Raw genomic sequence first — 18,759 nt, 5'->3', positions numbered from 1 at the left:
GTCAGTATGAGTTGTAAATATCTATGGTGACATGTGAAGCCATGTGTGATACACTATATATAGTGATAAAATCATGGTAGCTCTGAAAAATGGATTAGCTGGGTTAAGGTCAGAGATCTAGCATGCTACTTCCCTTGGGCGCCTACCAGCCACCCATTTCAGATGTCTCTGTGAACTTGCATCTGTCCCTGTCCGCACAGCCCTGACCATGTGCATGGCTCAGAGGTCTTTGCCCCCATTAGCTGTCCTCAGTTGCTCCACTGGGTGCTTTTTTCCTAGCTGGGATGCTTGTATGCAGACATGCTGTCTCCTCTGCTTTCCCTCAAGCATGGATACTCTACTTTTAAGCTGACTGTAGAAAATGTTTACTAGTGATTACTTCCTGAGGATAAGCATCTGCACTTTAAAAGTGACCCCTCTGGCTTTCTTACTGAAAGAAGGGGACTGAGCCAACTCCTAAAGGATAAGATCTCCAAAAGCTGTGCAAGTCGTGTACTTGGTCAGAATTATTCTGTTTCTAATAATGGGCAGATACAAATGAGCAATGGCACACTCTGGAAACAGAAATGTCTGAAGTTATATGTGCATGGGCAGAGCTACCCTGAAGCAAATGCCTAGATGGTGTTGGAAGCAGCCAGATGCCCAGTGCAGCTGAAATGACTGCCTCTCTTCATGATACTATGCACAAGGCTAGCATAGTAGTCCTCAAAGAGAGTATAATCATTGCCAATTGTCCTGTTTTTAATTTAGAAACACCAGCTAATGAGTGGGTCTAGGATGATGCATGGGTGATACAAGAAGTTAACTTTGCCCAAAAGAAGTCTTCTGGAACTATTTAAAACCAAGGGAGGAAGGCAGGAGAGAGGAGATTAAAATGTCTGTATCTTTTTATTAGGAGACCATCAACAAAAAGTTCAGACAGCAGTGAGCACAGTGAAGCGGGTGATGAGAAGAAGAAAAGGGACTCTAGGAAGAGTGGATTTCTTAACTTAATCAAATCAAGAGGCTCCAAATCTGAACGTCCTCAGACTGTCTTGGTGTCAGAGGATCCCTCCTCACCCAAGGTTGCTGCGAAAAGTCCAGCTGTGGATGCAAGTAAGAAGGAGGTAAAACCTGCAGAGCAGAATGGTGGTGCAGAGCGATCTGAGGAATTAAAGACACCAGACTCAATCGAGGAGATACAGCCAGATGATGCTGTGAAGTCTGAGAGGGGTGACAGCAAAGGAAGCCCGCAAGGGGGCCGGAGGTATGGAGTACAGGTGATGGGCAGCGGACTTCTTGCAGAAATGAAAGCCAAGCAGGAGAAGAGAGCAGCCTCTGCCCAGAAGGTGAAGGCAATTTGATTTCTCTAGACTTGTTGTGGAAAGTGAGCAAGAGCTAGGCCTCTTCAGGGAAGGGGATACAAGGGCTGGTGGCTGGCATTTGACATATCTGACCCGCTTTCCACCAGAGATTACATTGTCAGTACAAGAGAATTGTTCTGTGCTGTGGTGGTCAAACATGAACATCCTAGCCAAGGACTGGGCTATACAAGTAGAGGAGATGTCGCTAAAGCCTGCACTTTCTCTTCGTGTAGAGTAGGTGACACCAGTTCTTCTGCTTGATGTCAAACCAACATAGGCRTAGAGGATACATACTAATTTGCATGTGTTGCAGAGAAACCTTTGTGCCACTAGCAAGGATGATTTGGATGYCTCCCTGCTAAATGATGTGCGATTTGTTCACTTGCAATGCTAGAGTGTTTAGCAGAAATTAAAGCTGGAAAAGACCACTAACTGTGTGTCCCCTGCACACTGATCCCTCAGGTGTTTGACAGAGTTAACTACATTGGCTAATGTCTACACTGCTTTCTTTTAGAAGGTGATGTAGCAAACTGAGAGATGCTGTGTGCTGTGTTTAAAATTATATATTCTGTGCAGAAAAGTAAACTTKGCTTCCAAATGCTGTTTACAGATATCCTGCTTATGCTTTTTTATTGCAGCCCTTTATTTCTCTGCTCTTTTGCACTGTATCTAATCATTCTTAGGACTTTGTTTTCTGTGTTTCAAATATTAACACTCAGAGAAATCAGCCATAGTAATTAAAAAAAAAAAAAAAAAAAGGAAAAAGAAAAATCTGTTTCACATTCTCTGTTCAGATTCCCCTCCCTGTCTAGTCTTCTCTGTGAGGTGATAACACTGAGCAAGAACCCTGCTTCAGGTATTTAACATAAGATGAGATATCCTTGTATTACTCCAAAACATTTTATCCCGAAGTATTTTGTTCGATATCCATTTCCCCCCGACCTTTGTCATTCTCATCCTCCCTCTTCCTCCTAGCTGTAGTTAGCATGTCCTGAAATTGCCAAAAGATTGGCTTTTCTTCATTCCCCTTCTCTTCCTCTTCAACATTCATCAAGATGCAATTTGTTCTCTGCTATTACCTGCCATAATTTGGAAGATGTTACCTTACAACAAAGATCATCTACATACTTGCCCATATATTTTTCTTCCTTTCATACATTGCAGAATTGTCTTGCCGTGACTGAACAAGGCACTCAAATGTCATTCTTGCCTTTCTCTGTATTTTCATAATGGCTACCATGATGTTTGAACTGTTGCTGCAGACACTGAGGTCTTGTAATAAGCAGGTTCAAATTAACCTGTAGTCCATTATTAAAGGACAGTCAGGTAAAAATGATTTTTCTAAAGAAATGACCAGTTCACACCCTTCTGATTGGTGCTGAGTAGTGCCATGAATAGTCTCATTGATTTCCAAGAGGCCAACTTTGCAAGTAATATGCTATATGATTGTGAGTAAGAGCATTACAGTCTGCCCATAACTAATAAAATATGGAGTTACTCTAGAAAATATAAATATTTACGATTGTGTAAACAGTGTGTGCTTAGGGCTCCACAAGATACCAAACTTCTACTTAGCATTTGTGGTCTAAAACTAATCAGATCTGGAGGGAAGTGTTTGAGTTGAAATATTAGCATGTGTAATTTTTTTTTTCTTTTAAGTGGGGAGAGTAAAAGTCCTTATCCACTTCAGTTGATTAGCTTTCATAGCATTGATTGAAAACCTGAATTTCATCTTTCAAAAAGGAGAGTTGTTGCCTTTTTCCAGTATCATCCAGGAGATGGTTTCCGTGATGTTTTTTCACCTTTTCCTTTTTTCTCTATTTTGAAATCAGGTTACCTGTTTTCTTTCAGGTTTATSATTGTTTTCCTGTTCCCTTTCAGCTGTTGGCATATAAACATGACAAGGAGAAGCTAATATTTGTTTTGGAATTTTCAAAAAGAAATAGTATTATTAAATAGCGTTATCTTATTTTTTGTTAGGCTATGTAAAAGTTGATATTTATGGAATATATAGATTGTGTTCTTTTTGTGTAAATATAGATTGTGTTCTTTTTAATGAGTGACAAGAAAACTAAATTGAAATAGAAGTCTATACACAGCAGTGCATTGAATTATTCCATTTTAATGCCAGTCAGACTGCACAAAATTGAACTGTTGGTCAAAAGAATTTTTCTCATACCTCATCCTGGATTGCAATATTGAACAGTTTAGTTTTGTACTTTCATTCATTGTATTTTTTGAAGTTGAGTATGTAAGTAATTCAGTATCCTGATTGTTAAGCTGCAGAAGAAGGCATCCCACTGCTGTTGCTTTGTCTAGGAGGGGTATGACACTGACTTCCCTAGTATCTTCAAATTTTATCAGGATCTTAGCATGATAGAAAATTGTATTTTCCTTTAAGGTACAGATGGCTGCTTAGATTCTGAGCTATTTTACATGAAAACAAAGCCAGAAGGAATTTACTATTTCATTCATACCCTACCACAGTCTTGTTACAGATACAAGTGAGGAGCAGGTGCACAGTAGATGGAAAGATGGTAATTTTTTTTTTTTGTTTTCTTTTGCTTAGAATACAATGTGTGAATTGGCAATAATAGTGTAGACAAATACATACAGATTAGTATTTTCTTCAGGCATACATACACAGATCTTTTAGCTCCATCTAGTGTTTACAAACTGACTTTTAAATACCTTCAGCAAGACTTAYTTGTAACCGTTTATTTGCTACTGATTACACACAACTTCAATATTTCCCTGCCTTGCACATACTGCTTTTAAAAGTAGATCTTGATCTTGATTTATCTGCATGGTGCAGTTGTCATGTAATGAGCAATATCTGCAGTATTTCCATATTGAAATTGGTATTTTSGTGAGAGTTCATGAGAATTCACATTCCATGAGGAAATTGTTGCTAAATTCGGTTCTCAAAGTATTTTGCYGAGTTGTGAAAGAAGAATCTAGCAAGTGGAAAGCAGTTAAAAAAATCATATATATAGCTCAGATTGTCTTTAGCCCTAAACACGTGGCTTTAGGAGATGGAGAGGTGAGAATTAAGCCAAAATGTTGATGACAGTCGAGAAACGGGAATAGAAGCAAATCTGGCGTCTTTGCCCACTGGCACAAAGTATAATGCTCCTGCTAGCTTGGGAGGTGGGGGGGATTACCTTGGTTTTAATGGCAGAGTAGCTCACAACTGTAGCTGTTCAAATCTTTGCATTTCTAGAAGTGCCTGTATACAGCTTTTTACCAGAAAAAAATACTGGTTTGCATACAGATTTTTTTTACTATTATCTACAGATGATTTCGTACTTAAAAACTATAGAAGTATAGTCCCTTAAAATGATACAGTTACAGTAATATCAGGGTAATTTTACAGTACAAGAAGTTTAGTGTTCATTCAAATACCATCCTCCTTAACACACACACACCAATCCTTAGTGGAAAGATATGGAAGTGGAGTCACCCTGTCAGATCGATACAGCACCAGCAGGTGTTTAACATCTCCATTTTTTTCATAACTGTATTAAAGAGGCACTATATTCCTTTAAGCTTATCCTTACCATACCATTTTCGCTCTAGATCTATCATTTTTTTGATTAGTTAGCATGTGCTCCTCCTACTGCAGCTGTTTTCTTCCTTCCTGCATCTCCTATCTGTCYAGTGTTTATCTGCCTGTTGTATCTGGGACTCTCTTAGCTTGTGAGCTCCAAAGAGCAGCAATCCTGTTTGGCATACACTGTGGGGCACGTGGCATAGATTCCTCAATGCTGTCGGACAGACAAAGTGCGGTGCTGGTCAAGGAAAGCTGGTCCTTGAGCAGTAACAGTAGTGTCCTGAACATGTCAATGTGGTGGAAGAGTCTATGCATGAGTACACAACCAAGTGCAGTGRTCACCAGCACAAGTCATTTGCTTGCTTTCTCACATTATATATCTGTCCCAAAATAGCAAATCTAGATTAAGATTGAAGCTGCCTGTAACTTTCTATCCCCTGCCTCTTTTACCTTCAAAAAAAAATCTCATTTTATTGCCTAGTCCTGTCTGTGTAAGGCTTCCTGTAACCGTTTAGCCTACTCTTATTTATGTACGCTGTTTGTATTCTCCCTTTTATCTCTCTGATTTTACTTTGATACCAGACAAGATAACAAAAGGAGCAGAACCTGTTTCTTTTGTAAACATRTAAACTGCATATATATATACTTCTCTTAGTGAATACATAGGTTTCTAGCTTACTTAGACTAAACCTGTGGTATGAGAAGTCTTTGTACTTTTCTTCTTGAGGCCAAGATGTTAGAAAAGCTAGTCTTAAGAAAACTCAACAAATGCATCAGCACACAAGTAAGAGACCACCTTTTTAGAGGTGTTCAGTGTCCAACAGCCCTTGTGATGTGTAGCTTTCAACACATTTTTTTCTATAAATATTTTTTTTTGGTTTTATTTTTAAAGAAATCCTGTAAATAGTTAGGCACTGATGCTTCTGGAGTTGTGAGCTTATCTAAATTAAAGTTAGCTTGTTAGTGGAAGAGTGTAAGAGCCATTCAGCAGTTTTACATTCAAAATTTAGATTTTCAATAATCTTTTTTTTTAACCTGAACCGTGAGTCATTTAAATATGGAACTATCTTTGGAGAAGATGCCGTTCTGCACGTTAGCAGGCTTATCGCTTAGGAGGCACAGTGTCACTGCAGTTCTGCTAGATGCGTGGCAGCATCAATCACCAGATCAGTGTGGCTTTCTTCATGCTTAGATTTCCAGGACATGGAAGAGAAACAAGGAAGTGCATCCAGCATTTATTACCAGCACTGCTTTCCCTGTCTTATGTTTCTGAATTACAGCTTTTTCACTAACAGAACCTCTGAACTGCAGATTATTAACATGAGGACTTTTCTCACTTTTTCAGAAACTTGGCAATGACATAACTCCCAGAGACTCTTATGACACAGCAGTGAGCTCAGAACGACTAGATGGAAGTGGTACAGGTACAGTTGCTTCTGTTTCCTGTATAAGCTCTGTATAGAAAATGCAGCATGCCTAACCTGAAATTTCCTCTCCAAATTTTGTGATTTCTTAAGCAAAATATGAACTTTCACTAAGTGAAAAGGATTAGAAACAACCGTGCTTTCTCCTATGTTTGACAACATTTGTCACGTAATCAGCTCTGGGGCTSAGTTGGTGGCTGGTTGCTTCATTCTTGTGCTCCGTATTGCAGAGGAGGACGAGTACGCGGTGTACAGGCCTGCAGCTGCCTCAGGAGGGTCAGCAAAGCTGGTGATGAACCCAGGAGCCAGCAAAGCTGTCTGCACAGAGAGAAGTGAGATTCATGAATATACCTGAGGAGGACCTAAATATGGCAGTTTGAAAGATTTATAGTAGTAGTCAGGGCAGATACCAGCTTGAACAGACCTGGCTTTCAGCTGTTAGAATGGGAGCACCAGACACGGCGACTTGCGCTTTGTGGTGTTTAGCCAGTGTGACTGAAGCCAGCTGTCTGCAAAGCTGCAGAGCCCTGGGACACTGTGTGCACGGGCACAAAACAACCCTCCAGGCCCCACAAAGCAGAGTCCAGCCTTGCTTGTTTGCGGCGCTGATTCCCTCCCCAGCTAGTCCTACTGGGCATTAGCCAGGGGGCCTTTTCAGGCTGTAGTCTCAGGCCCTAAAATGGACATGCCTGAAATGCCTGATGTCTGTGCATACGCGCTTTTGGAACAGGCCAGTGAAGTGGTCAAAGTGGATTCAATTCTGATAGTTTATCTATGTTATGGTTACTGGACTGAAAGAGTGGGCTGAACTGGGAAATCCGGTTCTGATTTATTAACAGTGGTGCTAACTGTCCTGCAAGCGCGGCACACAGGGTTGCCAAAAAGTACAGAAGCAGGGCTGAAAAATAAGGCTCTAATCTGAGTCCAAATGAGAGCATCTTGGTTGAACAGTCACTTCAGAAATCCATTTTGAGTTTTCAAAACCTTTCTAAAGCATAGTTTAGAAGGCAGCATCCAGAGACTCTACTCAAGCAAACTGTATTAATCAGCRCTTTTAAATTAGCCTCCTAATCTTCTGAGGAAGACTTTGTGTGCTATAATATATATATGTTGTAAAAATGTCAACCTGAAGTCAAAGGAGCAAAATGAGTATGTGCTCTGGACATTAGAGTAGCTGTGGATGTCTGATGCAAATTTTCCTCTGRTCCTTTTTTCTGCATATAACGCATTTCACCCCTACCTCACTGCAGTGTGTGTGCRCCACTTCTTTCTGGCTTCCAGCTGTCAAGTTTTTTCTTACCATCCTTTCTTGAAGCTCCCTCAGGCTGCTCTTTGCTGTTGTGACTACAGTTTGTCTTTGTTTTGGGTTAATTTATTTTAATTTACTGTCTTCTAATAATATTAGCAGGCCTGAGGTTAGAAAGGCCAGAAAGTTGATGGAAAACTGCTGGATGTTGCTAGAAAAACTATAGATAGTGTTTCAGAGACAGAATAAGGGAATTTTTTTTATCCCTTACTTCACATCTGGTTATTGCCTGCTATTTTGTATGTGCATGCAAGCATGCCTGTGCACGCACACACACACATGGACACAGGTAGGGAGAGCATTCTGCTGTTTTGCCTGCAGTGAAAAATTTTACTGCATGCACAGAGATGTGGACTCTGGCTCTCATCTCCTTGCTGGAAAACAACTGCATAAGCTGGAAAAAGAACGTGCTGGAGATTGGCTTGCAACTAACTTAACGCTCCTCACATTGTAGTTAAAATGCCCATGCTAGGCTTGGATTTCTGAATGGGAATAGCAAGTAAGTAGGTCAAGTCAGCATCTGTGAGCATGTAACTTAGCTTTGCGTGGTACCAAGGCAACGAGCCCTTATTTCGGTGAGTCTAGAATTCTGCACTGAGAATAAAGATGCAGTGATTGTTTTAAGTCCCAAACTCACATACAAGTTCCAAGATCATCCTACCTGTTGTGTATAAGCTTTCATCCTTCTCTAGACTGTAAAGTAGGAAAGTAAGGCAGGCATTTTGCTTGTTTGCAACCTAGTGTCCAGCAGGCTTTCTACAAACTTGCACAGCTAGTTGTAACTGCTGAATTGTTCTTTGGAAGTAAATGTAGTTTTATATGGAAATAATAAATAATATGTTGATTAACTTGCCAATATGTGTAAATCATAGTCTTTATATAGTGTTACTAGGTAAATCAAAATATTGCCTAAAAATATTTTGTTTTCTGCTAAGTCTCAAAATCTATTTCAGAGCTTAATGAAAGCAACAAATAACAAGATGTAGCATGCTGATCAACTATTCAGGATTTTTTTTATGAACTAGGATTTTTGTTGAACAGCCAACCTTTTTTCTATATAGGCACAAAACAGCCAAAAGCTGACTTTTCTACTGATGCATTGCTGCATTCTCGGCAGGTAGGCCCTATCATCTGCTCCCAGAAATCTGAAGGGAGAATAAGGTCCAGCCAGCCRTCACCCCAAATGTATTAAAAATGGTGGAGAATTCATAGCCTTTGAGGCAAAAGAATTACAGAGTTTATCATGTGTAAGAATTGATGGATTTAGATGCTTTTGTTGCAGTGGTTTTGTGTATGAAATGTTGTAAGTCCTCTCATCACTGTTCTGCTGCTGTGCGTGTGTGTACGTGGATTGATGATGGAATTTTCCACATGCATGTGCCTGTACCCTTCATTGCAGGAGATTTTATTTTATGTATTTATTTATTTTAGTGCCTAAACTTCAGCAGACCCTTCCAGAGAATCGTTTTACCTTGAGTAAAGGTGACTCCATCTCAGCATCATCAGAAAAAAATGCAAAAGCTGAACCAAAGGCTGAAGCTGGTATGAAGGCAAGAAGTTCTTCCAATACACCTACCAGCCCCAAACCYCCACTGCAGTCATCAAAGCCCAGCCTGGCAGGACGGCCCACGGTTCCACAGAAACCGCGCTCRGCCTCTCGTACTGGTGAGCAGCTCTTCTGGGCTTTGATGGTCCTTGGCAGGGTACTTCAGAGGCAAGTTCTTGTGGGCAATGAAGGAGATGCCCATGGCCCAATCCTGAACCAAAGTTAAATGTGAAGAGGGACAAGTTCTCCAGTCACTCGCTCTTGACTTGCTTTGTTTCCAGCTCCTCCTGCCCCAGTTCAAACAAGCGGATTAGAATGATTTAATTGGCGATTTATAATAGTAAACTCTGAGGAGAAGCAATAGAAGCAGTGGCAGAGCTGTTTTAAGCTAACCTGCCCTCATAAAACAACGCAGCCTAGAGATCTGTTTCAGGATGGGATCCCTGGCATGGTAGTGCCGACAAAACTAACTATATTTTCTCTGAACTCCTGGCCCAAAATACAAAAATCCTTGGGGATTTTATGGCAGACTGCTCTTAGCCTCTTGAGCAAATGCCTGTTATCCTTGATAATTTATACAAACCAATTGTTTTTTACTCCCTTTTCCCTCTGTTTCCCTGTGTTACTTTCATTATCACTTTTTAATTGGAAATATTAGTAACTGTGCTTTTATAACCCTGCAAGGCTACCAGTGGAATGACTATTAACTTCTGCTCTATCCTAACTTTCTGCCCAGGTATTATCTCAAGATTTCCTGTAGTTTGAAGGGTTTCAGCAGGTCTCCTATACGTTCGCCTGCCTGTTATTTACTTGGACATTGTCACAACTCCCTCTTCCTATTATATATATGCCTTCTGTGACATAGCCATTACAGTTGGAAAAAGGTTACAGGCTAGTTACCAACTCTTCCAGCAGCTATGGCAAATGTACAGCTTATTAACTGCTAACAGCTGCAAAATATGAGTGTAGGTACCTGTAAAAGCTCTCACAGCTTTAAACTTTCCCATATCCACTGTTTACCTTAGAAATGTGCCATTTATGGAGGGAGGTTACAGCCTCTTCCCTGCCATTGGTATGTACCTGGACATTACTTAGTCTGTCTCTCCGTGCTAGTGGGTAGAATGTCATTTTCTACTTCAAGTACAGAATGACCTACAGATTTGAGATGATTTTAAATATATTTTATTGGTTATTTTACAAATGACTATGAAAGTAAGAGAAGCATTGAGCAAGATGCCCATGAAGATGAATATAATAGGAAAGTGTGGCCTATTTGGCATTGTTTCATCTATAAAGTAGACCATGCGTTATCTTAAAATCCTATGTATCAGGAAGATCTTAGCTGTCTGTTTCTGCCAGTTCTTCTTTCCTGCAGAGGAAATATACTGCAGGCTTAATATGGAGAGTAATTAATATTTACTAGCAGTAGGCCAGCTGGCCAGGTGGTAGATAAAAGCAGCACTGGTCTCTGTTGCAGTCTACTCCTATCCTAGTACTTCTGTCAACCTGCTGGCTCAGCACACCCAAGCAGTGTAATAAAGCCAAGCAACAGTGCTATTTACACTCCTGCTGCCATCATCATTTCCAATGTTGTAGCTGAACTAATGGTAGGAAACTTTTGCTAAGTAATCTGAGGGCAAGGGAGCACAGCTCAGATGTCCTCAGACTGTCAGAGACTGAAAGTAGTTCCCCAGCAAAACATGTGATTCWTCAACTTTGGTTCAGAAACCATGTGACTGTGTTCACAGACACTGTGCCTATGCATATGTTGATACTAAGCTTCTACATGCTTTTAACATGTATGTGGCATGCATGCTAGTTGCATTGGAGAAGTCCTGAGAATTAGTGTATCCATTCAGACTGAGTTGTGTTTGGAAGGTTATCTCTTCCCTTTGCAGAATGCAAAATGATTGACTCCTTTGTGGTGGCCGCTCAACAGTTAGATAAATTCCCAGTCATTTCCAGGATGCATTTGAGTTAACTCACGTTCCAGATGTTAGATATGCAGCATATATTAGTTGATATACTGCGTTCCTTTATAAGCAATCCATTATAGTTGTACTCCTCTGCCATCCAAATGAAGTCTATCTGCAGTAAGACTGAAAAAGTCATCCTGTCAGGGCTGTAAAGACGATAGTGAAATAACGCACTCCAGCCTTTTAGAGAAACAAGATAAGATGTCTAGATGATTTAAACTATAGATTTAAATTTAAGTTCCAGATCTTATCAAAGTCTGAGGGATAAGTTATTTTTTTCTATTTAGAAAAACCTTGCAAATGCTGTCATGTTACTACCTACTGGCAATTCATATCTGGAGGTGTAGAACGCTGTAGACTACTCATGAAATTTTTTTCACTTTTCCATTTTTATGCTGTATAACTGTGAAATATGACATCTAACTTGATACAGTTCATCATGTTTTAGGACAAATATTTCCAAAAAGTCATCCAAAATATTTCTCAGCTGTTCATGAATTGCTTCCTTCTATCCTACAGAAAGATTAAGTTGCTCCCATTGATTTTTATTTGTCCTATAAAAGCAGGACGTATTTAAATACTGCTTTGGCTAGTAAGTTTCTACTTTGGCCAATAAAATTTTTTCACCTGAATCCAAGGCCATCATGTGTTTTTGTTAACATCATGATGACTCCTGAATCCCTCTTTTTTGCTACAGATTCTAGCTGTTTCTTGTTTGTGCGTTTTGTTGGGGTTTGCCAGCTGGCATTTCTGTGACAGTAGAGATAAAGTTTCTCTCCTTTTTGCTTGTGGTACTCTACAGAGGATGCTCCAGAGTCTCCCTCTGGCCCCAGTTCCCCAAAGGTTGCCCTGCTTCCACCAGTGCTAAAGAAAGTTCCTTCTGATAAAGAAAAGGATGGTCAGAGCAGCCCCACGATCAGATCATTTTCTCAAGAAGGTAAGACTGTCAGTATAACTGTTGTTCCAGCATGCTTKTCCTCTGCTAGAACATGTGCAGTGCAGCTCCCTGGATCAACAAATTTGTAGAGGAGCAGCCATGATCTTGTTCGCTGCAGCCAGCCTTTTGCTCTGTTTATGCTCTTGCTTTCTGTGGCATTACTGCATGGGACTGTGCTCACTTCGGACTTGGGCAATGTGTCTTTCTCTGCCAAGACAGAGCTTGCTACCTTTCACACACAAGCGATAGTAGACTACTGCCTTCTCTTTGCTGCTTTTCTTATGTGCTCTGAGTTTCCACTTTTGCTGATGCATTTCCTCGCCTGCAGTTATTTCTTAGAAGAGCTAAGGCTTCTTTCAAAAGCCTTGAACATAGGGAGAAGTAGTCACAAATGTTTTGCTCAACATGGTATCAGCTGGCACAAATGAGGACCTTGGAAATGGTGAGTGAGACCTCTTCCTTTTTTGGACTCCCCTCAAGAAGAGCAGTGAGCCCCATTTCTATTTCAAGGTGACTTCTATCACATACCGCAGAAGTCACTTAAGCTGTAAGATAAAGGGGTCATCTTGCACACTCTGCTGGCAGTTTTTCAGAGGTGTGGAACTGGGGCAACTGAGGCAGGGCAGATATGCAGCCCTGGGTTGTGGATACTGAGACATTTTGCTGCCCATGGAGCCCACCATAACACTAGATGAGAGGAGGAGCAAAGCTGTCCTCAAAGCAGGATGATCTGGAGACAGACTTTGAGAAGTTTCTCCCTTTCTCTCCTATGACTACCATTTACTAGATGAAACAAGTTATCGCACAATTTAGTTGCTGTTGTTCTTATTGGAAACTTTTAGCTTTGGTGGGTGCAGTTTGGTGACAGAATGCCAGTACCTATGGGGTGTCTATCTGTCTCCAGATGTTTGGCACGCTGTTCAGCCATCTGTACAATGCTGTTGGGCTGCTATTCTGGAGTAAAGGTACTTCAGCAGAACAACTACCATCTCACTACGCTTATGTAAAGCTAGCAGGACATGGCACACCCAAAGACTTCCGTAGTTGGAAGAGGTTGAAGATTTGGACAGTCCATACTGCCAAAAACTGCAGCAATCTGTGGCTCATTTCCAAGGTCCTCTAATGGCACTAGCATTAAAGCGGCTCCTTGCAGCTGTGTCATTAGACAGCAAGGCAGAACAGAGCCTGTTTTATCTCCTGCTTTTAGTCTTATCAGGGCCTCTGCTGAGACCGGTCAATGAGGCCACAGTTTAGGGACCAGGCTCTCCAAAAACTCAGTGCCATCACTTTGAGAACAGATACGATCAAAAGCTCTTGCCACAACAGACTGCTCCAATTACTATCTGATAGGTTCTTAAGCTGCTTGTTTTTTTGGCCAGTTTTTCATCAGATTGTGAGAGAACTTCTTACTACTTAACTAGAGATATACAATATAGTGGGGACTTGCTACAGTTGTATTTTAACATGGGGTTAACTTCRCTGTTTCTGTGCTCCATCACTTCTCCATCTCCTTCTCGTGAGAGGAGTCAAAYAGGAGAAACAGGGAATGTAGAATCATAACCACAATCCTTTTGTATTACAGCAAGCTACTGCACAAAGGAGAGATTTGACAAGTTTTTACAGTTGGCTATTGTCAAATGAGGAGAGGCACAATTGGTTCATTTTTTAAAAAGTCTTCTGTTTACCAAATCCTTAAACAAAAATGGGTTAGGCACTGTGTTTGCCTCACTCCTTGCTCCCTTAGTCCTTGCCTTCACAAAAGACTCAGCCAAATGAGTGGTTTATTAATTGTTGCTACCTTGCACTGTAAGAATTTTTTTTCAGTTAAAGCTTAGAATGGCAGAAATTGGATTTCTAGGCTGTTAAGGAGCTGCTGTCCTTTCATAATATTACTAGAGAAAGAGTAAATTCTGCTTTTTTTCATTCTTTTAGTTTCTATTCTTTATTTAAAGTTATCCTTTTCATTTTGTTACTACTCCCTCATTCAGTCTTTCCTCCTTCCTTGCTTTGTGCTTCCTTTCAGATCAGCRTGCTCAATTTATTTCTGCAACTGGTAAATCACTGCAAATCTACCTAAGCTGTTGGTTAGTAAACGTGATTATATCCACTGCAAAAAAAAAGCTGCAAATTAGATGATACTTGCTTATAAAATTGCTTTATGTTAATGACTATAACTGCAGTAGGTGGGACAGTCTCAAAAGACACCTCTTCACACAGTCCAGACTAGATTTAAGCAAGCAGCTAGCATATTGACTACTATTTTTTGAACAGTTGATTAAGTGGGGTGGATAAATAAAGTTGTTTGTATTATTTACTGCTTTCCAAATCTGGGTCTACAGAACAGCTTAGGGGTATAAATGAATCCTTTTCCCTGCTAGAACAAACAGGAGATTGTCAAAAAAGAGATTCAGATCATGAATGTGACATGCCATCTGGCGGAGTGAGAACCACTTCGGGGCAGTATTCTACCAGTGCAGAAGAGGAAGCTCATGGGCTTGGGCAGAGGAAGGCACAGTCAACTTCTGGTTAGAAGTTTCCATTTTCATTTTTCATTGCAAGAGCTCGACAACTGGCACTAACAATCATTAAGACGCAGTAATAACAAAGAAGCTGCAGAAGAGTGCAGGTTGGCCGTGGGATTATGAGAAAGATGCCAGCCGTCTTTCTGCCGCATGAAAAATATGTGGCTTGAAGAACTTTGCAAATAAATGTGTGTGTGTGGTGCTCCTTCATGCCAGCACCACTGAGCAATACTGAGCAGCACTGGGGCCCTCTGGCGAGGAGGGCTGTGTATGTGCAAAACGTTACTCATTAACCAGTATTGCTTATCACGATAACGGTGGCATACTGCCATGCAAGCAGGCCCCAGGTGGACTCTCTCTGCTGCTTTATGTGCTTATGTATCTTTACTTTTTAAGATGCCCTGAAGTACTCTCATTTTGGTCTGAATATTGTTAGTGCCAGTTTCAGTACCTCACTCATACAACCATTTGAGAACTGGATAAATCAGCATATTCTGACGTAGTTCTTTGTTTATGCCATCTTAAGAGCATAAATAAATAAATAAATAAAAACCCCACGATGCTTTGGAGGTTCTGCCACATGCACTTCTGGAAGAGCAGTTTTAACTTACGGTGAACTCATTCAGCAAAGTGAATCAAATGATTCAATATGTGTTTTTAAAATATGAAGAATCCTGTTCTCAAAATGGTACATGTTTACATGTTCTTTACCTCTTAACYGGTTTGTTTAAACAGTGACTCAAAATGATTTTTTTTCTGAAGTATATTAATGAGATATTTGAACATCATATGCAATTATGTGCACCCACAGTTTCCCTATTTATGATAGATCATGTATCTATTCTGCAGGTTTTCTGTCATTTGTACTATTTACTTAAGGAAAACGAAAGAACCATCCCTTCTATCCCTTTCTATCTCCAGCCCAAAATATGTAAAATGATTTTCTTTTCAAGATACAGAATCAAGCCTAGCCYACCCAAATTTGGAATCTCTCCTCACCATCGCAATCAGATTATTATATATTAACTCATTCTAAGGTCTCTCTCTCTGATACAGTAAGTTTCAAAAGCTGAGATGCTGCAGTCAGATCTGTGCAAAAGTTACCCTTGCGCACAGTTTTCTGGAGGCAGCAAGGATGAGCTATCTCGGCAGAAACCTGATTTGCAGTATGTGTGTTTAAATACCTGATAYGTTTTTCAGCATCCTCTCAGGTAAACTGCCTGTCTTGTTATGTCAGGTCACAGTAAAACGGCTGCTGGAGCGCGTGTCCTGGGGTTTGTCTGAAGAGCGAACGRAGATGTGTACCATGGCTTTGTAACTGCTTGGGGGCATACTTGTCAAAGTGACTCCAAAAGCTTTGGACTCCTGTTTCTTTGAGAAGCAGTGGCATTTGGCAAGGTGATAATGCCTAATGTTTTACTGAATTTAGGTATCCTGAGCCTGTCAAATTCCACTGAAAAGCTTGAAGAACTTTCTCAAAAGCTTTTCTCCGCTTTCCCTACTTGCAAAGCGGTGATAAGCAGGCAGCGGCTGTGTAACGGTTCTTTGCACCCTGGACGTATCCTTTCTGCTGTCCTCACGGTAGAGGTCCGGAGCTGGAAGTGCCTCTGCCAAACGCAGGGATTTTCGGCGTGGCGTGTTTGAGGGCCCATCGATACGCGTCGCCGCTGCCGCGGGAGTCGCAGCGGTCCCCTCTCCGGCCTTCCCGACGGCAGGGGGAGCAGCCCTGCTGCKCTGCCCGGCCCCGCTCTGCCACGGCAGCTCCCTCCACACTCCCCTCTGCGTTTCCAGCGTTCCTGGCAAACGCGTTAAAAACGGGCTCGAGGCCCAGCCCAGGGCTCAGAAAGCGAAGGACCCGAAAGGCCTCGGAAAGGCGCCGTCGCTCGGCTCTGCCGCGGGCGCCCTCGAGGGCGAGCGGGGAYGGCGCGGGCACGCGCTGCCCTTCGGTAGGGCCGCGGGGCGGGCGTCTGCGTGCGGCGCCCTGCTGCGCGGAGGGGCTCTCCCTCCGATAGCCCCGTCTCGAGTGGCTCGGCGGCACGTGTCTGGGCGCTGCAGCAGCGCTGGGTCCGGGCAGCCGGCGCACGGAGGCGGCACGGGAAGGACGTGGCGACATCCGGGCGTCCGGGAGGGGACAGCAGTGTTTGTAGGCGCCTTGGTCCACATTGCCTCATTGCAAGTCTTAACGTAGTTCAGAAACCTTCCTTTCCATTTTATTTCAAGGTTTGTAGGTCTTGGCTACAGCCCTTGCTGAGACGTTAGCGTGCTGGGCAAGTAGGACGGGTGCCAATGGCTTTTGAATTTCGGGAAGCGGCTATGCCCGCCAGCTTTCTCTGGGCGCGGCGAGGCGAGGAGGCGTGCTCGCTCGGCCGGCAGAGCCGCAGGGTGCTCCAGGCTGCTAGCTGCCGGGCAGGAAAGAAATGCCGATTTGCTTTTGAAGCAATGTATAGCTAATGCGTTTTTGGATGGAGAAGCAAATCTCCAAGCCTTTGCTGACTGTAACATGTGTGTGTCACAGCAAAATGTCTCATTTTTCAGGGTTGTCTGCTTACCAGCCAGCAGCAGAATGAAGTTTGAGCAAAGTTTTTGCTTTTCTCTCTCTGCCCCTCTCAGGGTTTTGTGGGCTGAATAACTAGTGGACCTGCACTGCCCCCGCGAGTGCCTGTGAGCTCGGTGGGAGCAGGAGCAGGCCCCGCGTGCCTGAGCGACTTCCCCCTCCTGGCTGCCTCTAACGTCGTTAGTAAGGCCTATTTCTGTATTTTATGCAGCTGCAAAAAGAAGCCCTGGGCACCAGCCCCACGATTTCCAGGAACTGAAGCAGAGGTCCTTAAGTAAAGACGGCCATCAGGGAAGCAAGTCCAGTGACTCCGGAGAAGAAGCAGATAAAGATTTTATTTTTGTTTAGCTATCCATAAAAGTGCTTTGTAGTGCAAGAGCTTTTATAACAATCAGGGTACAGCAATCAACAGCCCTTCTTACCAGCTGCTCTTTCACCACAGGTACATCTCCACGCAGAAAACCTGGTATTCTGACCGTGATTTTCATGTACAATCAGTTGATTTGTTTTCTAATTTCTATTCCGTACAATTCAGACATTCCTTTCCATGCCTTTGCTAAAGCCAGCAATTCTTTTATGTATTCTACTTGAATTTCTCTGAAGCAGCTATAAAGAATGCCCTGCATTAGGGCATTTAGAAAGCAAAGCTAATTAACTGGACACTGTCTTACACTAATACACTGTACAGCAGGTAATGTGTTGTACTGCTGAATGTAAATGTGTCAAATCTGCACGTGACTTACCTATAAATATATTCTTGCGGTATGCAATTGCACATTGTAATTATATTAAAAGAGCACACTAATAAAATAATTTGTATAGATTATATATATTAAATGCTTGGGTATGGTTTTTACATTCTCCCATAGGGAGCTTCTTTCTTCCTGTTATTGTACTGTACATAAAACTCCAATGCTTACATTTGTGTACTGTAAGAAAGCACAACAGAGAAGGATTTGAATGACATATAATCTTGTTATGCTTCCACATTCATATATTAATGTATATAGTTGATTGGAATGAGGGCAATTGAAATTTTATTAATATTGGTGTTTTCCAGAGGCCTTCTTCTGTTCTGTCTGCATATTAGCTTCCTTTCAATGTGTAATTCTATGAGAAAGATAGTTTGACATCTGTATAAACATTTCTGCTTTTGGGGGAGGGAGTGCAAATTTCACAGATACCCATTTATGTTACAGGTTGAGGGGATTTTATTCATACGTATATTTGTAACAATAAAAATGATTTTACAACTGAAGCTAGTCTTTGTTTTTAGCTACAGTTCTATTTCTGGTTTGTCTGTGTCTGCCCTTCAAATGGTGCTGTTGCGTAGACAAAGAGTGTGGTTAAGACAAAAAAAATACATGACTTCATTCTGACTGTAGTAAAAGGCCTGCTCCTGTTGAAGGGGGCACATGCACACCATCTTCATAAAACTACTGGAAGAAAATCTCTTTGTTAACGTCTTCCCTTGTGATCTTCTTAACATAAAGCAAAAACCTCTGTTAATCTAAATTCTGCATTTTGGTTGTATAGGACAGAGACCTACMAAGGGCTGACTGCTTGAGGAACTCTCTCCCAAGAGCAATTGTCCTCAC

At 41.7% G+C, this 18,759-nt stretch overlaps 1 protein-coding gene across 1 annotated transcript in view; it reads left to right on the top strand.

Moving 5' to 3' along the window:
• The window catches only part of CARMIL1 (capping protein regulator and myosin 1 linker 1), a 195,238-nt gene extending 176,819 nt beyond the window's left edge, over positions 1-18,419 (top strand). The window contains exons 33-38 of the mRNA XM_085310093.1: positions 896-1,328; positions 6,242-6,320; positions 9,058-9,291; positions 11,951-12,085; positions 14,464-14,610; positions 17,373-18,419. Coding sequence (XP_085166219.1) covers positions 896-1,328; positions 6,242-6,320; positions 9,058-9,291; positions 11,951-12,085; positions 14,464-14,610; positions 17,373-17,509 — 1,165 coding nt within the window. The 3' untranslated portion in view covers positions 17,510-18,419. The remainder of the gene's footprint in view (positions 1-895; positions 1,329-6,241; positions 6,321-9,057; positions 9,292-11,950; positions 12,086-14,463; positions 14,611-17,372) is intronic.
• Positions 18,420-18,759: the final 340 nt, after the last annotated feature.

This window comes from Rhea americana, unplaced genomic scaffold (assembly GCF_003343005.1).
Source record: "Rhea americana isolate MKP2758 unplaced genomic scaffold, rheAme1 scaffold_31, whole genome shotgun sequence".
Classification (NCBI taxonomy): domain Eukaryota; kingdom Metazoa; phylum Chordata; class Aves; order Rheiformes; family Rheidae; genus Rhea; species Rhea americana.
This window is presented reverse-complemented; position numbering and strand designations above follow the sequence as displayed.